Here is a 15,643-nt window from a genome sequence, read left to right as displayed (position 1 = left end):
GCCTGCCGATGCAGGGGACACGGGTTCGTGCCCCGGTTCGGGAAGATCCCACATGCTGCAGAGCGGCTGGGCCCGTGAGCCATGGCCGCTGAGCCTGTGCGTCCGGAGCCTGTGCTCCGCAACGGGAGAGGCCACAGCAGTGAGAGGCCCGCGTACCGAAAAAAAAAAAAAAAGATTAGCTTATGGATTTTTATCTCAAGTTTTAATTTATTTAGATCCTATAGGGTTTAAAACAAAAACAAAAACCCATTGGAGACATGATTAAGATTTTATAAGGAATTTGCAAGCACTCAAAGCAGCAGTGGCAAACTGGGAGAATAAGCAGGAGGCCACGCCTCAGGCTCTTCAGAAGATATGGGGTAACTTCTCAGCATTCTCTTCCTTTACTGCGGTAACTATCACTTCCCCATCAAGGGCACCCACCAGCGGAATCACCATCTCCTCCCAAGATCATGACAAGAAGAGCAACAAGGGGAGATTCTGGTATTCTCCAGGAAAAATATTTCCAAGATATAAAATGAATTTAACTTTTATTATTAAATAATGTAAAGGGTTCCCTTGGCACCATCCACGTAGATTCTCGCCCTTATGCATAAAACAAGCCACGTTCACTTGCATCGGTAGCGGAGAAAAAAGCTACTGTGGCAAATGCTAAGTGACTGGACTCCCATTCCCAGAGCATCCTCATTCTCTGGCTTTCGCTGGCCCTCCCGGGTCTGCAGGATCCACAAGGCTGCCCCCCAGGGCCCCGCCGCAGGCTGCAGGCACGTCCTTGCACACAGACGACAGCCACGCGCAGTCACCTGGAGGAGCTGCGCTCTTTGCTCACACAGTCGTCCTGGGAGGTGGTGTCCCCGTTTCCCACTGCGCTGCACGTCCTCCTCTTCTTCCTGCGGTGCATCGTCCCCTCGCCTTCAGAGCCGGACTCACACTGGACACGGGAGGAGAAAAACAGGGGCTCGGTCGGATGCAGCCCAGTTCTTCGCTAAACGAACCTCTGCCCTCAGGAGACGGCACGATACTGTCCGCTCCTCCCTGAGGCAAAAGGGCCATTTAGGACACAGTTGGGATATCCGTCTCCTCAGACCCCAAGGGTCCCTCCAGTGTTCTCTAACAGAAGGGTTGTTTGTTTGAAATCAAGATCCCCCTCTAAGACTGTGTGAGAGCCAGCACCTTGCGATGGCATCGTGGAATTTCACCGCACAGCACTTAACACTCATAAAACACATGGCCTCCTCCAAAGAGGAGGCAGGATCAGTGGATCACAGTCATGAGACAGGCATTTCATCTGCTAAAAGCACAGATGCTCTTACCCAGTGTTGTGTTAGCTTAAACAAAGTGACTGAATTTGCTGAGTTTCTAGGCTTATAATTTACTATCCACGGGGTATATTCTTAATGTGGGCTTTGAGTTTGGAGAATTCTTGGAGGTTGAATCCCGACACCACTGTCCGCTAGCTGTGTGATCCCGGGTCATTTACAGAATCCCCAGACACTCCTCTCACCTCTAGAGATTATTGTAACGATTCGCTAATATGCGCAAAGCTATAAAATGGGCAAAATTCACCCCACAGCAAGAATGTGGGCAGCTGTAGTTCTTGGAAGAAAGCGGAACACGTTCCCATCGTCCTCCCTCCCGGGTAGGAGGCGGGAAAGTCACAGCTGGTTTTCAGGGCGACCGGTCCCGGAGGCACAGGCCGCGAGCACGGACTCACCTCCGAGTCCGAGTCAGATGAGCTGGAGCTGGAGGAGCTGGACGAGTCGCTGGAGCTGTCGGAGGCGATCCCCGTGGACTCCTGCAGGTCGACGGAGTCAGCCAGCACTGCTAACTCAGGGTGCTCCTGCCTCAAGATCCTGAGAGACAAGACCCGGGTCCTCAGTGCTGGGACAGGCAGCGACGCCCTCACGCAGTACCCCAGACTCAGAGCTGAGCCCTGTCTCTCCTAGACGCGCCTGTACAGCGGTGAGGACACGCGGATCCACAGGCTGGGGACGAAACCCCCCAGGCTGCTCAGGCTTTCCTGAAAGGAAAACTAGCCACACACAACTTGCTACCCACTGTGCAGACGAGACAGACGTGCTGCTGAGACGTGAGGCAAATCTTCCTTGAGTTAGTCTTAGTTCTCCCCTCGGGAGAAACAATCTCTCTCGCTCGTAGTTTTCCCTGAACCTTTCCTAGCTGCTGTTTTTTAACCTCTCCTTTCCACAGCACAGTACTTAATGATGGGAGCTGGGCTTGGTGACATTGGTTTGTAAGAGACAAGAAGTATCAAGCAACAGAGAGGGTCCCCCCTCACTGGAAGATGAAGCTGAATGGGACTGTCGGGGCAGCAGGCAGCCCTCCCCTTTGGAACCTATTCTGGCGGCCACTGCAGCCAGGGACAAAAGACCTGCTGTTCAGGACGGCCTTCAGCATGACCAAGTGGCAGCACGCAGCAGCCTGCTGGACACAGTCAGTGGGCCTCGGATGCCCGAGAGTCTGGGGAGAACAAAGCCACCACCCCTGCTGGCCCTCTCAGCAGGGAGGCTGAGCACTGAACAAGCCAGAATCCCTCTCTTACCCCGAGAGCTGGTCCCTCCAGGTCAGGGTTGGGACACAGTGGCACGGGGTGGCTGGGGGTGGCTTGCACTGCCGCTGCCCGTGCTGTATCTGTTCTGTGGATAAACAGAGGAGCTAAGTCTCCAGGGCAGTCACCTCGCTCACAAGAACTGAAGGTCATAAGTTCAAATGGGAATAATGCTTTGCGGTAAGAAAAAGAAATAACCAAAATAAAACCCAAACGAAATGGCTTCCTTTGCTAGTGCTAGCTTTGGGAAACAAAACACAAAAACAAAAACGAAAACAAAACAGAAAACGAGGAACAATCCCAATTATGACCATGTTTTGACTGACTGGCTTCAATCAAACATGCAGTCTTACCCTGTCACCTCAAGGCTGACAAATATCCGGAGGACTAGCCCTGACCTTGGACCCACTCTCCTCTACCCGTGAGGTTTTGCGGCCCCAGCTTTTCCCAGGCCTGTCTAAAATCAGCGCATGTTATGGCATCAGTGGACTCTTTCCATTTTATCTCTGGGGTAGAAGTTGGAACAAAGCAAAAATAAGAAAAAGTCTCTCACCTATACCATTTCCTCGATAACTTTGGTCTCCCTCTTACCGTCTTGTGCCAGACAACAGGGAAGTTGGTGCTGCTGGCAAAATTCTGGGTAATGGCAATGGTGGTGTCAAGGTTGAGGACAACGTGCCACCAGCCTCCTGAAATCCAACAAGTAAACAGTTAAACAGGATTGGTTCTACACACAGTCGCTCCATGACATAAACTTCACATAACAAATAACACAGACTTCAGAACCTGGCGATTCCTGTCCACAAGGGACAGCTTTAGAGACACAGGACCCAGCGAGGCAAATGCTCCTCCTGAGGGCAGGACTCACCAACGACCTGTTTGTATAAAGTTTTACTGGAGCGTGGCTGCACCTGTTCATTTATGGATTGTACATGGCTGCTTTCCTGCCACTTGGGCAGAGCTGAGCAGTTACAACACAGACTATCCAGCCCGCAGTGCCTAAAATATCTGTTGTCTGGCCCTTTTACAGAATAAATGTGTCAAACCCTGTTAATCCAAAGCTGTGACCAAAACTGTAAAGGCAGCAAGTTCTTCAGTTTCTAGATGGAGGATGCCCATCTTAAACACCCTTACTTCCAACACTCAACCTATCAAAACAAAGTGTAGTTTTCAGGTGTAGGATTTCCTGCCTCTTGGCTCTTAAGTCACTATTTCCTGACTCAATCCACCCAGTGCTACACTGATCAAAAACCCCATTTCTAGAAATAAGCACAAGTCACTGAACATATTCAATAAACAAAGACACTAAGTATCTACTAGGAATAAAAACGAATAGGCTCTCTACATACAGGAAGTTTATCAATAGTCATTATACATTCAGGTTACAAGAAACGTGGACAGCAGCCCCCTGAGCACGTGACCACACAGCAACACATCGCGGTCAGAGGCGGGAACCAGTCAGTTCACCCAGAGTCAGCGTGCAGAGGGATTTCTTTGACTCTCCCTACATAGTTGTGTTCCAAAATTACAAATTACTGAAATCAAAGAATGTACTTTCAGTTCATCTGTACCTGGTACAAAGACAGTCTCTCCTGGTTTTTGTAAGATTTCCAGGGGTTTGAATTCGGGTGGCCAGGTTGGAAGCTGTGTCCGGGGATAGATGATATTAAACCAAGTAATAGCTTCATCTTGCTGGTTCCCTCCTTCTTCTCGGGTCACCTTGATGAGTTCCCTGGGCGTGCTGGTAGGGAACAGGCACCAGCGCTTGTGGCCCTGGACTAAGGCATTCCAGGCACTGGTTCCCAGAGGGTCGATGTGAATTCCGGTTCCAGAGCGTGGTGGCCCCATCACAAACCACCTAAAGGATGGAAACATCCAAGATGTGAAGTGTAATTTAACCACACATACACACCACAAAAGAAGCTTTAATTTTACACAAACATGTTATCATTATTTCAAAGACCACACAAATTCTGGTACACACAAATGCTGAGGGAATTGTGCATGGACTGACCCCTAACAGAAAAAGGAAAAATCACCGACATGTCTTACTGCTGGACTTGAACTATAAAAACGTCCCTTAGAGATCACTGGTTCAACTTTGGTTGCACGTTTGAATCACCTGGGGAGCTTTCAGAAATCCTGATGCCCAGGCAGGAGGCCCTGGGCAGGCAACAGAAGCCCTCTAAGTAAGTGCCATGTGCAGCCAAGAGAGAACCACTCACTGTTTTGGAAATAGATTAGCTGACTGCGCTCAGCTGCCCCTGCTGCTGTAGACAAGATTGTAACCACATCACTGCCCAGCATTTACCTGTAAGGGGGCCTGCGCTTCTCCCCCGCATACTGGAAAAGGTCATCGGTGAAGAACTTCGGCACCTTGTAGTCTTCCAAAAGTTTCCTTCTTTTGGGGTGCTCCCCATAGCTGCTGTCAAAGATGTAAAGGGGGCTGTCATCTCGGGTGCTCTCCATGTACTCGATGTAGTATTTCATCTTCATCTTCACGGAATAGCCGTCGTTATCCTCACCACACTTGAATTTTTGGTTCCGGTATTTCCTTTTGAGGCGCTCCAGAGTCCATTTCTCCTGCGCGGACCAGCCCTCTTGGGCATTCAGCAGAACCACGGGCTTGTATGGTCTTTCGTAACGTTCCACAAATTCACCCACCGACAACTGTAAGGCGTCTGCCCTTTCCACATTGTCCTGAGGGAATCAGAAAAGACCTATCGCATTAAAGAAAAAAAAAAAAGTCCGGCGGCAGTTAAGGGTGTCCCCCAAGGCCAATTAGCAATCACATACCCAAGGAAACAGATTCTATTTCCGGCTCCTCTTAGGGAGGGGAAAAGGACCTGCGTGCGTTCGGGCACTGCACACCCAGCGCCATCAGGGAAGGGGGGCTTCGCGTCTTCCACTCGTGGCTTTTGACAGCCAGGGTCCCAAGGGCCCCGCCGCCCAAAGGGATGCAGGGGTGACAGGCGTCGTGAAGGGCATCAGGGGCGTGGAACTCCAGCTGCCTCGGCAGGCGCGTTTGCGGCGCATAGAAGGAGGCCCACCCTGGGATCTGGGCCCCGATGACCCCGACCTCCGCGGGGGTGCGGGCGAGCCCATCGTAACTCCAGGGGCCGTGCTGGGCGCGGACCCCGGCCCCGGTAGAGGTGCGCAGCTCCCGGGGATGCCCGTGCCCCGCCCGGCCCGCGATCGCGGCCCGCTCACCGCCACGGCCGCCGGGTTCAGCGAGAAGCTCTCGTAGTAGTTGTGCCGGATCCAGTCCAGCGAGTCCTTCAGCTCCGGCCGCGCACTCCGCTTGGCCTCGCGGATCCGCTTCTTGCTCTTGTGGTTCATTCTGCAGGGTCACCAGCTGGTTCCGCGACGACCCCGGCGCAGCTCGCTTCCTGCCACCAGTGCGTCCCCCTCCCCGACCCGGGCGGCGGCGGCGGCACCAAAACGTCCTTCCCTCCAGCCCGGCGCCTTTAAAGTCGCCTTCCAGAAAATTCACTCCCTAACCACCTCCCGAGCCTCGGGTTGGGCCTGCGTCGGCCGTCTTCTCCGCCCCCCACGGCCTCTTGCGATAAGCTATTGGCCTCTGAGCCTCTGGGGTCCGCCCTCACACACGCCGGGTCTCCGCCATGTTGGGAAGGTCAAGATGGTCGAGGCACCACCTCGCTGCGGCCCCGCCTCTCCCGCACCCCCTTGCGGTTCGCGTCACTTCCGGCAGCCAGCAGTTCCTTCGTGGCAGGTTTCCGTCCGGCTCACAGCCGGGGCCTCCTGCAGTGTGTGTTGTTGGCCGGGTTTCGGGTCTGTTCTCGCCACGTGGCCATTTCGTCGCCCGAGGTGTGCTTACCCCCTTTTGCCGTCGGGTAGTAGCGACCCGACGTGGCGCCGGGAGACGGCCCTAGCCGGTCTGAGAGCACCCGCGCGTGCAGCTTGGCAGCCTGGCGACCCGGCGCACTCCCCTGCTCCCGGCCTGCCCGGGGGCCACCGACTCCCCTCCGACCGAGCGTGGCCTCCGAGGGCATGTGGTCCGGGCCAAGCGTTTTCGGTTCTCGGAGGAGCCGGGCTTGGGAGCTGAGGGGGCCGTGCTGGAAGTCTGCGTCCCGCAGGTGCGTGCGGAGGCACTCGCCGGGAAGCGCAGTGGGGCTGGAGCGGTTCTCAGCCGACCAGGGGCTATAGGGAGGGGGGTCCGCGGCTTCCCGCCTTAGGGTGGACCACAGAGCGAAACCGTTTGGTATGAAGATGTTTGGCAGATTAAATGTGTTTCAGTAAGAAATTTGAAGACCCTGCTAGGAAGGAGGCCTTTCCATACCTAATATTTCTTGCCAGAAAAGTGGCATTCTTGACACCTAATATTTTTTTGATCTTGTTGAAGGGCTTCTTATTTCAGTTTCTGGTGGGGAGGGGAAGGGATTTCCAGCCCTCACTAACCAAATAAAGTTTATCAGGCTGGCATTGCTTCCTTTCAGCTCATGGCTGCCCCCGAACTCTCTCAAGAGCAATTATATTTTATATACCTCCAGTTTTTCAAAGCACTTTCACATTGCAGTATTTCATTTTTTTTTAACATCTTTGTTGGAGTATAATTGCTTTACAGTGTTGTGTTAGCTTCTGCTGTATAACAAAGTGAATCAGCTATATGCATACGTATATCCCCATATCCCCTCCTCTTGAGTCTCCCTCTCACCCTCCTTTTCCCACCCCTCTAGGTGGTCGCAAAGCACAGAGCTGATCTCCGTGTGCTATGCGGCTGCTTCCCACTAGCTATTTTACATTTGGTAGTGTATATATGACAATGCTATTCTTTCGCTTCGTCCCAGCTTACGCTTACCCTTCCCCGTGTCCTCAAGTCCATTCTCTACATCTGTGGCTTTATTCCTGTCCTGCCCCTAGGTTCATCAGAACCTTTTTCTTTTTCTTTTTTTTTTTAGATTCCATATATATGTGTTAGCATAAGGTATTTGTTTTTCTCTTTCTGACTTACTTCACTCTGTATGACAGACTTGGTCCATCCACCTCACTACAGATAACTCAATTTCATTTCTTTTTATGGCTGAGTAATATTCCATTGTATATATGTGCTACATCTTCTTTATCCATTCATCTGTCGATGGACACTTAGGTTGCTTCCTGGCTATTGTAAATAGTGCTGCAATGAACATTGTGGTACATGACTCTTTGAATTATGGTTTTCTCAGGGTATGTATATGCCCAGTAGTGGGATTGCAGGGTCATATGGTAGTGTTCTATTTTTAGTGTTTTAAGGAACCTCCATATTGTTCTCCATAGTGGCTGTATCAATTTACATTCCCACCAACAGTGCAAGAGGGTTCCCTTTTGTCCACACCCTCTCCAGCATTTATTGTTTATAGATATTTTGATGATGGCCATTCTGACCAGTGTGAAGTGATACCTCATTGTAGTTTTGATTTGCATTTCTCTAATGATTAGTGATGTTGAGCATCTTTTCATGTATAACAGCACCTGGTGGTGTAGGTATTGGCAGTAGCAGTTTAAATATGAGAAACAGCTTAAAAGGAGGAGTGGAACCCATTTCTGGCAGTTTATAAATGCCTGCACGTTGAAATACCCCTTTGGATTTTTTTTTGCCGCGCCACGCGGTGTATGGGATCTTAGTTCCCTGACCAAGGATCCAACCCGTGCCCCTTGCAGTGGAAGTGTGGAGTCTTAACCACTGGACTGCCAGGAAAGCCCTCCTGACCTCCTTTGGATTTCTTCCCAAATTTAGGGAGTGGGTGAAGATACGCCTTGTGAAAACAGATACACTTTTTTTTTTTTTTAACACCTAAATCTGCATAACTCACTCCTCAGGTCAGAAATCCTTCCTTGTACTCCTGGGTAAAATCCACCAGGGCAGGCATTTTAATCATGCCTAGCGTATTTTAGGCACCAATATTTTTGTTGAGTGTATTGAATGATTAGGTTCAGACCTTCAGTTCCTTCACCTTTGATATTTTTACCTCTTCAGCCTCCTTTCCTACCTCCCCAGGAGGGGCACCCTTTGCTCTAGCAAACAAAGTCTTGCGATTTTGCAGTTTAGCAATCACTAACTTTGTATACTTACTTTGCACTAGGTAGTTTTCATTGAATCTTCCTAACCTTTCTATGAAGATAGTATTTTGCAGTTGAGGAAACTGAAGCACAAAGGTTAAATAACTTGAGTGAGGTCACACAGCTAGTAGATTATAGATCTCAAGTTGGAATTCAGGCAGGCTCATTCCAGAGTCCTGAGCTATGTTACCCTGTCTCCCTAAATACCATGCTCTCATCATTCAGTGCCTCCCCAAAGGCTTTGTAAGTTGCCTACCTTCCTAACTGCGGGATTCAGCTCTTAGTCAAACCTCTTCTAGGATGTCATCCTAGAACCCCACTGTTCCTCCTTAGCATTACCAGGTTATGCCTGTGCTTAAACCCCTCCAGTATCTTCTCACTGCACTTAAATAAAAGCAAAGCTTCCCGTGCCCTACAAGACCTCACAAGTCTGGCCTCTGCCTTCCCTCTGACCTGTGCTTGTACTACGCAGCCCTGCCTCCAGCCCTCAGGCCCACACTGCCAGGGCTCTCTGTGCCCAGCGAGAGGCTTTTCAGTTCCTGCTTCAGGGCCTTTGCCTGAATCATTCTCTCTCCCTATCTTGAGGAGACACCTTGTGGTCACTGCCCACTCCCATTTCTCTCACATTACCCTGTTGTATTGTGCTTGTTGCAACCAAAAATATCCACTTGCTTACTTGTTGCTTGTCTCTCCCCAGTAGGAGATAAATATATGTGTATGTAGTTCATATTCCAAGAGTTACATCCTCAGCCTATAATAGCCACTAAGCCACTCAGGCCCTGGATAAACTCTTGTTGAGTAAATGAAGGTATGAAGAATGCTTATCACATGGTATTGCAATTTTATATCCCGACCCTCCCCCCACCATAGGATGCAAACTGGAGAGAGGGAACTGTTGTTTTTGTAATGGATGCCAGGGCCAAGCGCTCAGTAATTGTTGTATAAATATGCTTTTTTAAAAAACACATTTATTTATTTCTGGCCGCATTGGGTTGTCATTGCTGCGCATGGGCTTTCTCTAGTTGCGGCAAGTGGGGGCTACTCTTTGTTGCGGTGCTCGGGCTTCTCATTGCGGTGACTTCTTGTTGCGCAGCACGGACTCTAGGCTTGTGGGCTTCAGTAGTTGCAGCACACAGGCTCAGTAGTTGTGGTGCACAGGCTTAGTTGCTCCACAGCATGTGGGATCTTCCTGGGCCAGGGCTTGAACCCGTGTCCCCTGCCCTGGCAGGTGGATTCTTAACCACTGCACCACCAGGGAAGCCCTGTATAAATATTCTGACTTCCAGCATGAGTTATTTATGGCATACAAAAAAATTCTTTTCAGGTCCTGCATCTTCAATATGGAATGTATGTTTGGCCCTGTGCTGTGGTCCTGGCCCAGTACCTGTGGTTTCACAGAGGATCTCTGCCAGGAAAGGCTGTCTTAGAGGTACAAGTGCCCTTGAGGTTTGCAAAAATCCTAGATTATTTTCCAGTTTAAGTCTATATGCTGGTTATTGGGTTTTGTTAGATATTTTTAAGTCAGGGATGATCTGGCCAGCTTGTGAGGCAGGTGAGCTAAGAATGTTTTTAAAAGTGTTTAAAAAGAAAGTATGCACCAGAGACCATATGTGGTCCACAAACACTAGTATTTACTGTCTAGCCTTTTAGTTTTAAAATGTATCCCATGCTCTTTCTCACCACTCCATCTTGCTAGACTGCTTAAGGCTTACAGCAGAAATACTATGCTTAAACCCAAAGACTAAATACAGAAGCTTAAGAACACCTCTTAACTTTTGCAAAACCATGTAAATGAATTGAAGGCACTTGGTGCTTACTTCTGGCCCAAAGTAGTGATGATTGTCAGCAATTGGGTAAAGGTCGGGAATCTCTATGCCCATCCTCAAACAGGAAGCATGTGTTTCAACTGATATGAATAGTAATATTTATGAAGGCACCCCTTGGTATTATTCCTTAGTATGTTTAAGCTCCTTGCTGCTCTCAAGACCCAACTGGAAAATCCCGTTAAACATAAGAAAGTCATGTTGCAGACCTGTCAGGTTTTAGCCACATGAAAGCTATTTATAATTGGTATTAACAACTGAATGGCTGGTTGTGCATCCACATCACCCACTGAGATTTTAGAGACCCGGTGTCCTTTATATTAGCTCCTTCTAGATCACAGACCCTCACAGTTCAAACCCGTTTAAGGGTTAACTCAGTTGCAGAATTGAGGGCCCTTTAAAATGCAGAAACGACTATAACTCCTTTGACCCACTTAGAACTGCCATGACAAATTTGGAGCAAGCTCCACATAGTAAAGCAGTGTTAAATTATGGCAAACTCTCTTTACACACTGACCAATGCAAGCATGAAATGAGAAATCATTTGCCAAGATCCATTAATTCTTTGCGGTTCTAAGCAAAACCTTCGTCGTTAGATTGGAGCTGGAGTGAGCCTTCCAGGAATCGTGGCTGCAAAATGTGGGGCTGACGTGACACTGTCAGACAGTGCAGAGCCGCCTCACTGTCTGGAGGTCTGTCGGCAAAGCTGCCAAACGAATAACCTGCCTCAGGTGCGTGTTGTGGGACTCACATGGGGTCATGTATCTCGGGATCTTCTGGCTCTACCACCACAAGACATTATTCTTGCATCCGATGTGTTCTTTGAACCAGAAGGTAAACCTTTTTTGCTCTTCTCAGTAGTAAATTTAGTCAGAGATACAATGGAATTAAAGTCTATTAAGAAGTTTTTTCTTCCCAGACTTTGAAGACATTTTAACTACAGTTTACTTTTTGATGCAGAAGAACCCCAAGGTCCAATTGTGGTCTACCTACCAGGTAAGAAGGTAAGCCTGAACAATCCTGCTTTACTCCCAATTTTATTAGAAGTGAACCCAAGCCTTACTACTATACTCATTCAGTGTGTAGTTTAAGGATATAATGAGAATATATCTAAAGCAAAACAGGAAAAGCTTGGTTTTTAAAAAATAATTTATTTTTTTCAGTGCTGACTGGTCACTTGAAGCTTTGCTCTACAAATGGGACATGAAATGTGTCCACATTCCTCTGGAGTCTTTTGGTGCAGACAAAGAAGATATAGCAGAATCTGCCCTTCCAGGAAGACATACTGTTGAAATGCTGGTCATCTCCTTTGCAAAGGACAGTCTCTGAATTATACCTAAAAGCTGTTTTGGGACAATGTCAATACTGATTAGCAACCTGGCAAGCCAACCGTGTGACTCAGACCACTTCAGCTTGAGTACAGTGGATCTGAAGATGGTCAGATCTGTTGGCTTTAGACTGTGATGGGTCACATAACCATTAAAACAAAAATTAAAACTCCTATAAGAAAAAGAACTTCGATTGTTCCTAAGTCATTAAAATAGGGCATAAATTAGGTTATGAGAAGAGGGTTACTCAAAACCTTAACAAAGTGCTACCTTAGAGCATTGAGGATAGTAGGTACTGAACTGGCATTTCCACTTTATAACTTAGGGGGGAAAAATCAACTACTAAACATTTCACTTTCATTCTATACAGTCAGTAACATTCACAAGATAATTGCACAGGTCTTTCAAATAAACGGGGGAAAAAAGACCAAGACATATTCTGAGAAAAGCTAACACCAAGAAAACGTTTTAATTAAACTACAGAAACAATGGTTATAGTACAGAATATTCATGAGCAAAAAGATACACCATGTTATAAGTACTTACAAAGTTACAAACCATTTGTTTCCTTAACATTTTCCACATTTTAAGTTCATACATAAAGATGATCGGATTTACCATTTTTGGGGGGGAGAGGAAGAAAAAAAAAAGGTGTATTTATCATCGCTAGATGTGCTCACTGTATGCTCCGTTATTTATATGCAAGGCCCGGGTGACTGGAAGTGCAGTTGTCAGGCATTTTAATAAACTGGACAGCCATTTGTTTCTGCACGACAAGGCATCTTTACACAGGAGCAATCAGGAGAAAACAGGAAACAGCCAAGCACTCTGCACTGCAACACGCCACCTTAACAGCTAACCAGCATTACTCAACTGCTACACAACTGCGCCTAGTGCACAAAAATACATAAGAGAAGAGATTAGAATTGTGTTTGGTAAACAATCCTTTAAAAAAAAAAAATCAAGTCTTTTCACCTGAAAAGTCTTTATACAAATTTGGGTTCAGTTTACCATTTAGACCTGAAGGTAAATAACATATACAAACAATTTACACCAACTTTCGTAGGTTTTTAATTTTAAGGTATGAAGGCAATGTTGAGTCAATCTCTTGACAGCTTTAGGCTGTGTGTAATGGCTGCACACGTTTCCTTAAAAGTCAGGAGGCCACAAATTAGGTTACCAATCTGTTTAATTTCAAACAAAAAAAGTCAGCACTATATAAACAAAAAGGAAATTTTACCTCAAATATCCAAGCCAATAATGAAATCTGAAGTCGTTCACCTCACTAAATTACAAGAAATTTGAATAACAGCAACAAAATGGCACATAAAATGAGTTTGCCACCTGAGGCAAAGCTTAAAACAAGTAAAAAGTTAGACAAAATGTTACAAAATAACCTTTTCAATAGCCAGTTGCTTGTTCCAAGGACTCTTCAGTGGACTGAGTACTACTGAGTACGTGGGTCCTTTTCCCCCAAGTCTTCCTTTATGTTGCTTGTCGACACATCTAGGTTTGAAAAAAAATAAGTTCAGTTCACCTTCCATTATTATGAAGTCACCAAAGGTGCACATGGTTTTAATTTCAGTACTTACTAAGGGTCTGGTGAAACCAGTAGGTTACAGAAAGGTTCCAACCAGCCACTAATCACAGTTTTTTAAAGGCCCAATTAGGAAAATTTCACAAAGGCTACCATCAGCATTTAAAGTTTGTGTTTATGTATTCTTGGCCAAATAACCCAGATGAAAAATGGTAAGGGGGGAAAAAGGAAAAGAAAAAAAAAAGAGGGCTGTATCCAAACAAAAGCAACTCGAGATCAGACAATTAGTCTACATTTTAAGTTTTTAGTTTTCAAATGAAACATTTGGCATTTCAGAATGCTTTTAACATCTGAGCTACTTAGGGCCCTTTCCTTTTAAAAAATAGGACCAAACAATTTGAGAGTTAAAGACACACTATCCTTTCCCCACCCAGTGCAATCAATACCTGTACTTTTGGTTCCAAAAGTTCATTGCTTCGTTTTTGCAATTCGTTTGCGCCACATCCATTAGAATATGAAGTCCCAGTCAGCACAACAATAGTTGAACTGATTGTTTTCTCTAAGAGGATAGTGCATCTTTAACATTTAAAGACAAACCTGCTCCAATACACGCCCACAGAAACTGGTCCCTGGAGGATCAGCCAAATCAGTTAAAATCTGCAATACTGGCCAATATTCTTTTATCAAACAGGAGACCGCAGCTTTAAAGGGGAAAATGCAGACGTTGGATAAAAACAGCAAGAAATAGTCATTTTCATTAATAGGTCTCAAAACAGTTTATGAAACAGCCATTATTATCTAAGCTTCATACACATCCTTTCTGCAGACCCCTCTCTTCAGTTTTACTCCCAAAGCTGAGTTAGCTCAGAGCAGCACTCCTAACATGAGGAGTCACTTTTATATTAATCGGATCAAAACAACTACTCCAAACCCCATTTCTGAATTCGGGCCATGAGCCTCGGAGCCCCGCAGACATTACCATTTGCTTAAGAGGACACCGCTCCTTCCTCTTCAGGAGACTTGGGAGGGCTCTTGGATCGCGACCTGGACTTGGACTCCCTCTTGGACACGGGTGGAGGACTCCTGGACCTAGACCTGGACCTGGACCGCGAGCGAGATCTGGAGACAGACGAGGACTTCGACTTGGACCTTCGCGCCGATCTGGACTTGGAGGTTGATCGCGATCTTGAGCGAGTACGGGACCGAGACTTGGAGCGGCTGTAGCGAGATCGACTCCGGGACCTGGACCGGCTCCGACTCCGGGATCGGCTGCGGCGACGCCGTCTAGGGCTGCGGACAGGGACGGCGGCGCGTCAGGGTTGCGCGGCCCCGCCCGCCCGCCCGCCCAGACCGCCATTATCTCGCCGCCAGACGCCATTTCCCTGGTCGCGAGAAGGGGGCCCCCGCCCTCTCGCAGCTCGCCGGCTCTGCCCAGCCGCCACCACGTGTCCCCGGCAGGCCTTTGTGAGTCACCCAGGCCCTCCTGGAGCCCCGGCCGCGACGCCCACCCGCTTACCTGCGGCTCCGACGTCCGTAGCCACCGCCGCCGTACCTGCGGGGCGGGGGTCCCCGGCGGCTATGGTGCGAGTCCGGGGGGCGGCCGTAGCGCGCCATCTGCACCCGCAACTCGCGGCCGTCCAGCACGGCCCCGTCCATGGCGTCCATGGCGTCCTCAGCGTCGCGCTTGTCGTGGAAGCGGACGAAGGCAAAGCCGCGAGACTCCTTGGTGTAGCGGTCCCGCGGGATGTAAACGTCGCCGACACGTCCGTACTTCTCGAACACGCGCCTCAGGGTGTCTGGCGAGGTGCGGTAGGTCAGGTTGTCCACCTTGAGGGAGGTCATGCCCTCCACATCGGGAGGCGGGCGGCCGTAACTCATGGCTCTGAAGAGTCGGGCCGGGGCCCGTGACTGCGCGCCGACGGACTAACGCCCCAGCGGGCTCGCGCGCTCGGCTACGGCGGCGGTTTCGTCAGACTACCTCGGCTCGACGCCGCGCCTCTCCCCTGCCGGTTGGTTTCCGCGTGGAAACGTTTGGAAAGGCCTGACCAGGACAACAACTGAGAAAACGCTCCGCACCCGCCTCCACCAGAGAAGCAACTGGGCCGGCGGCCGGCTCCAGTGCCCGTTTATATCCCTCCTCACAAAATGGCGCCCGCGCCACCCGGAAATGAATCCTCTGATTGGCTCGTCTCGCCCCGCCCCGTAACGTCCCTGCCGCGCGCCCCGCCCCTGTCCGGCGCGCCTGCGCAGAGCCCCGCGGGCGGGTCGAAAAGCGCGCAGTCACTGCTGATGGGAGGGGGAGCGGGATTCGCCGGCAGTTGGAAAGCCC

General features: G+C 48.9%; 3 protein-coding genes across 8 annotated transcripts; 1 reads left to right on the top strand and 2 right to left on the bottom strand.

The window, feature by feature from the left end:
• Positions 1–513: 513 nt before the first annotated feature.
• On the bottom strand, positions 514–6,113 carry JMJD6 (jumonji domain containing 6, arginine demethylase and lysine hydroxylase). 2 transcript variants are annotated; one of them, XM_060081341.1, is made up of 6 exons: positions 5,777–6,106; positions 4,878–5,266; positions 4,138–4,424; positions 3,120–3,255; positions 1,715–1,853; positions 514–931 (listed from the first exon to the last, which is right to left on the bottom strand). In XM_060081341.1, exons 1-6 carry the CDS (start codon positions 5,903–5,905, stop codon positions 800–802), a joined length of 1,212 nt encoding a protein of 403 aa, XP_059937324.1. In that variant the 5' UTR covers positions 5,906–6,106; the 3' UTR covers positions 514–799. The 2 variants fall into 2 exon arrangements, with proteins under 2 accessions (XP_059937324.1, XP_059937325.1); XM_060081342.1 differs by lacking the exon at positions 514–931 and adding an exon at positions 2,561–2,654 and having other exon boundaries at positions 1,741–1,853; positions 5,777–6,113.
• Positions 6,114–6,286: 173 nt separating this feature from the next.
• METTL23 (methyltransferase 23, arginine) lies at positions 6,287–11,970 on the top strand. 3 transcript variants are annotated; one of them, XM_060081344.1, is made up of 5 exons: positions 6,287–6,394; positions 9,951–10,055; positions 11,046–11,283; positions 11,369–11,453; positions 11,613–11,969. In XM_060081344.1, the coding sequence occupies exons 2-5, from the start codon at positions 9,972–9,974 to the stop codon at positions 11,776–11,778; spliced, it is 573 nt and encodes a 190-aa protein (XP_059937327.1). In that variant the 5' UTR covers positions 6,287–6,394; positions 9,951–9,971; the 3' UTR covers positions 11,779–11,969. The 3 variants fall into 3 exon arrangements, with proteins under 3 accessions (XP_059937327.1, XP_059937328.1, XP_059937329.1); XM_060081345.1 differs by lacking the exon at positions 6,287–6,394 and adding an exon at positions 6,472–6,663; XM_060081346.1 differs by lacking the exon at positions 6,287–6,394 and having other exon boundaries at positions 9,967–10,036; positions 11,044–11,283; positions 11,613–11,970.
• A 257-nt stretch (positions 11,971–12,227) lies between these two features.
• SRSF2 (serine and arginine rich splicing factor 2) lies at positions 12,228–15,438 on the bottom strand. Of its 3 annotated transcripts, none has more exons than XR_009530381.1 (4): positions 14,831–15,438; positions 14,294–14,604; positions 13,912–14,015; positions 12,228–13,283 (listed from the first exon to the last, which is right to left on the bottom strand). XR_009530381.1 is itself a non-coding variant. In XM_060081343.1 (3 exons), the coding sequence occupies exons 1-2, from the start codon at positions 15,190–15,192 to the stop codon at positions 14,301–14,303; spliced, it is 666 nt and encodes a 221-aa protein (XP_059937326.1). In that variant the 5' UTR covers positions 15,193–15,437; the 3' UTR covers positions 12,228–13,283; positions 14,294–14,300. The 3 variants fall into 3 exon arrangements, 1 of the variants encoding a protein (XP_059937326.1); XR_009530380.1 differs by lacking the exon at positions 13,912–14,015 and having other exon boundaries at positions 12,228–12,667; positions 13,175–13,283; positions 14,831–15,437; XM_060081343.1 differs by lacking the exon at positions 13,912–14,015 and having other exon boundaries at positions 14,831–15,437.
• Positions 15,439–15,643: the final 205 nt, after the last annotated feature.

Source organism: Mesoplodon densirostris, chromosome 18, assembly GCF_025265405.1.
Source record: "Mesoplodon densirostris isolate mMesDen1 chromosome 18, mMesDen1 primary haplotype, whole genome shotgun sequence".
Taxonomy (NCBI): Eukaryota; Metazoa; Chordata; class Mammalia; order Artiodactyla; family Ziphiidae; genus Mesoplodon; species Mesoplodon densirostris.
This window is presented reverse-complemented; position numbering and strand designations above follow the sequence as displayed.

What these genes read in the sequence shown, in the direction of transcription:
- JMJD6 (XM_060081341.1), bottom strand. Translation starts at nt 5,905, where the DNA reads ATGAACCACAAGAGCAAGAAGCGGATCCGCGAGGCCAAGCGGAGTGCG. An exon ending in TGAACCCGGCGGCCGTGGCG is followed by an intron (nt 5,267 to 5,776) that starts GTGAGCGGGCCG and finishes TGATTCCCTCAG; the next exon opens with GACAATGTGGAAAGGGCAGA. An exon ending in CATCTGACTCGGACTCGGAG is followed by an intron (nt 932 to 1,714) that starts GTGAGTCCGTGC and finishes TCCCGTGTCCAG; the next exon opens with TGTGAGTCCGGCTCTGAAGG.
- METTL23 (XM_060081344.1), top strand. Translation starts at nt 9,972, where the DNA reads ATGTATGTTTGGCCCTGTGCTGTGGTCCTGGCCCAGTACCTGTGGTTT. An exon ending in CAGGAAAGGCTGTCTTAGAG is followed by an intron (nt 10,056 to 11,045) that starts GTACAAGTGCCC and finishes CTTCGTCGTTAG; the next exon opens with ATTGGAGCTGGAGTGAGCCT. An exon ending in TGTGTTCTTTGAACCAGAAG is followed by an intron (nt 11,284 to 11,368) that starts GTAAACCTTTTT and finishes TTTTCTTCCCAG; the next exon opens with ACTTTGAAGACATTTTAACT.
- SRSF2 (XM_060081343.1), bottom strand. Translation starts at nt 15,192, where the DNA reads ATGAGTTACGGCCGCCCGCCTCCCGATGTGGAGGGCATGACCTCCCTC. An exon ending in TACGGACGTCGGAGCCGCAG is followed by an intron (nt 14,605 to 14,830) that starts GTAAGCGGGTGG and finishes CCCTGTCCGCAG; the next exon opens with CCCTAGACGGCGTCGCCGCA.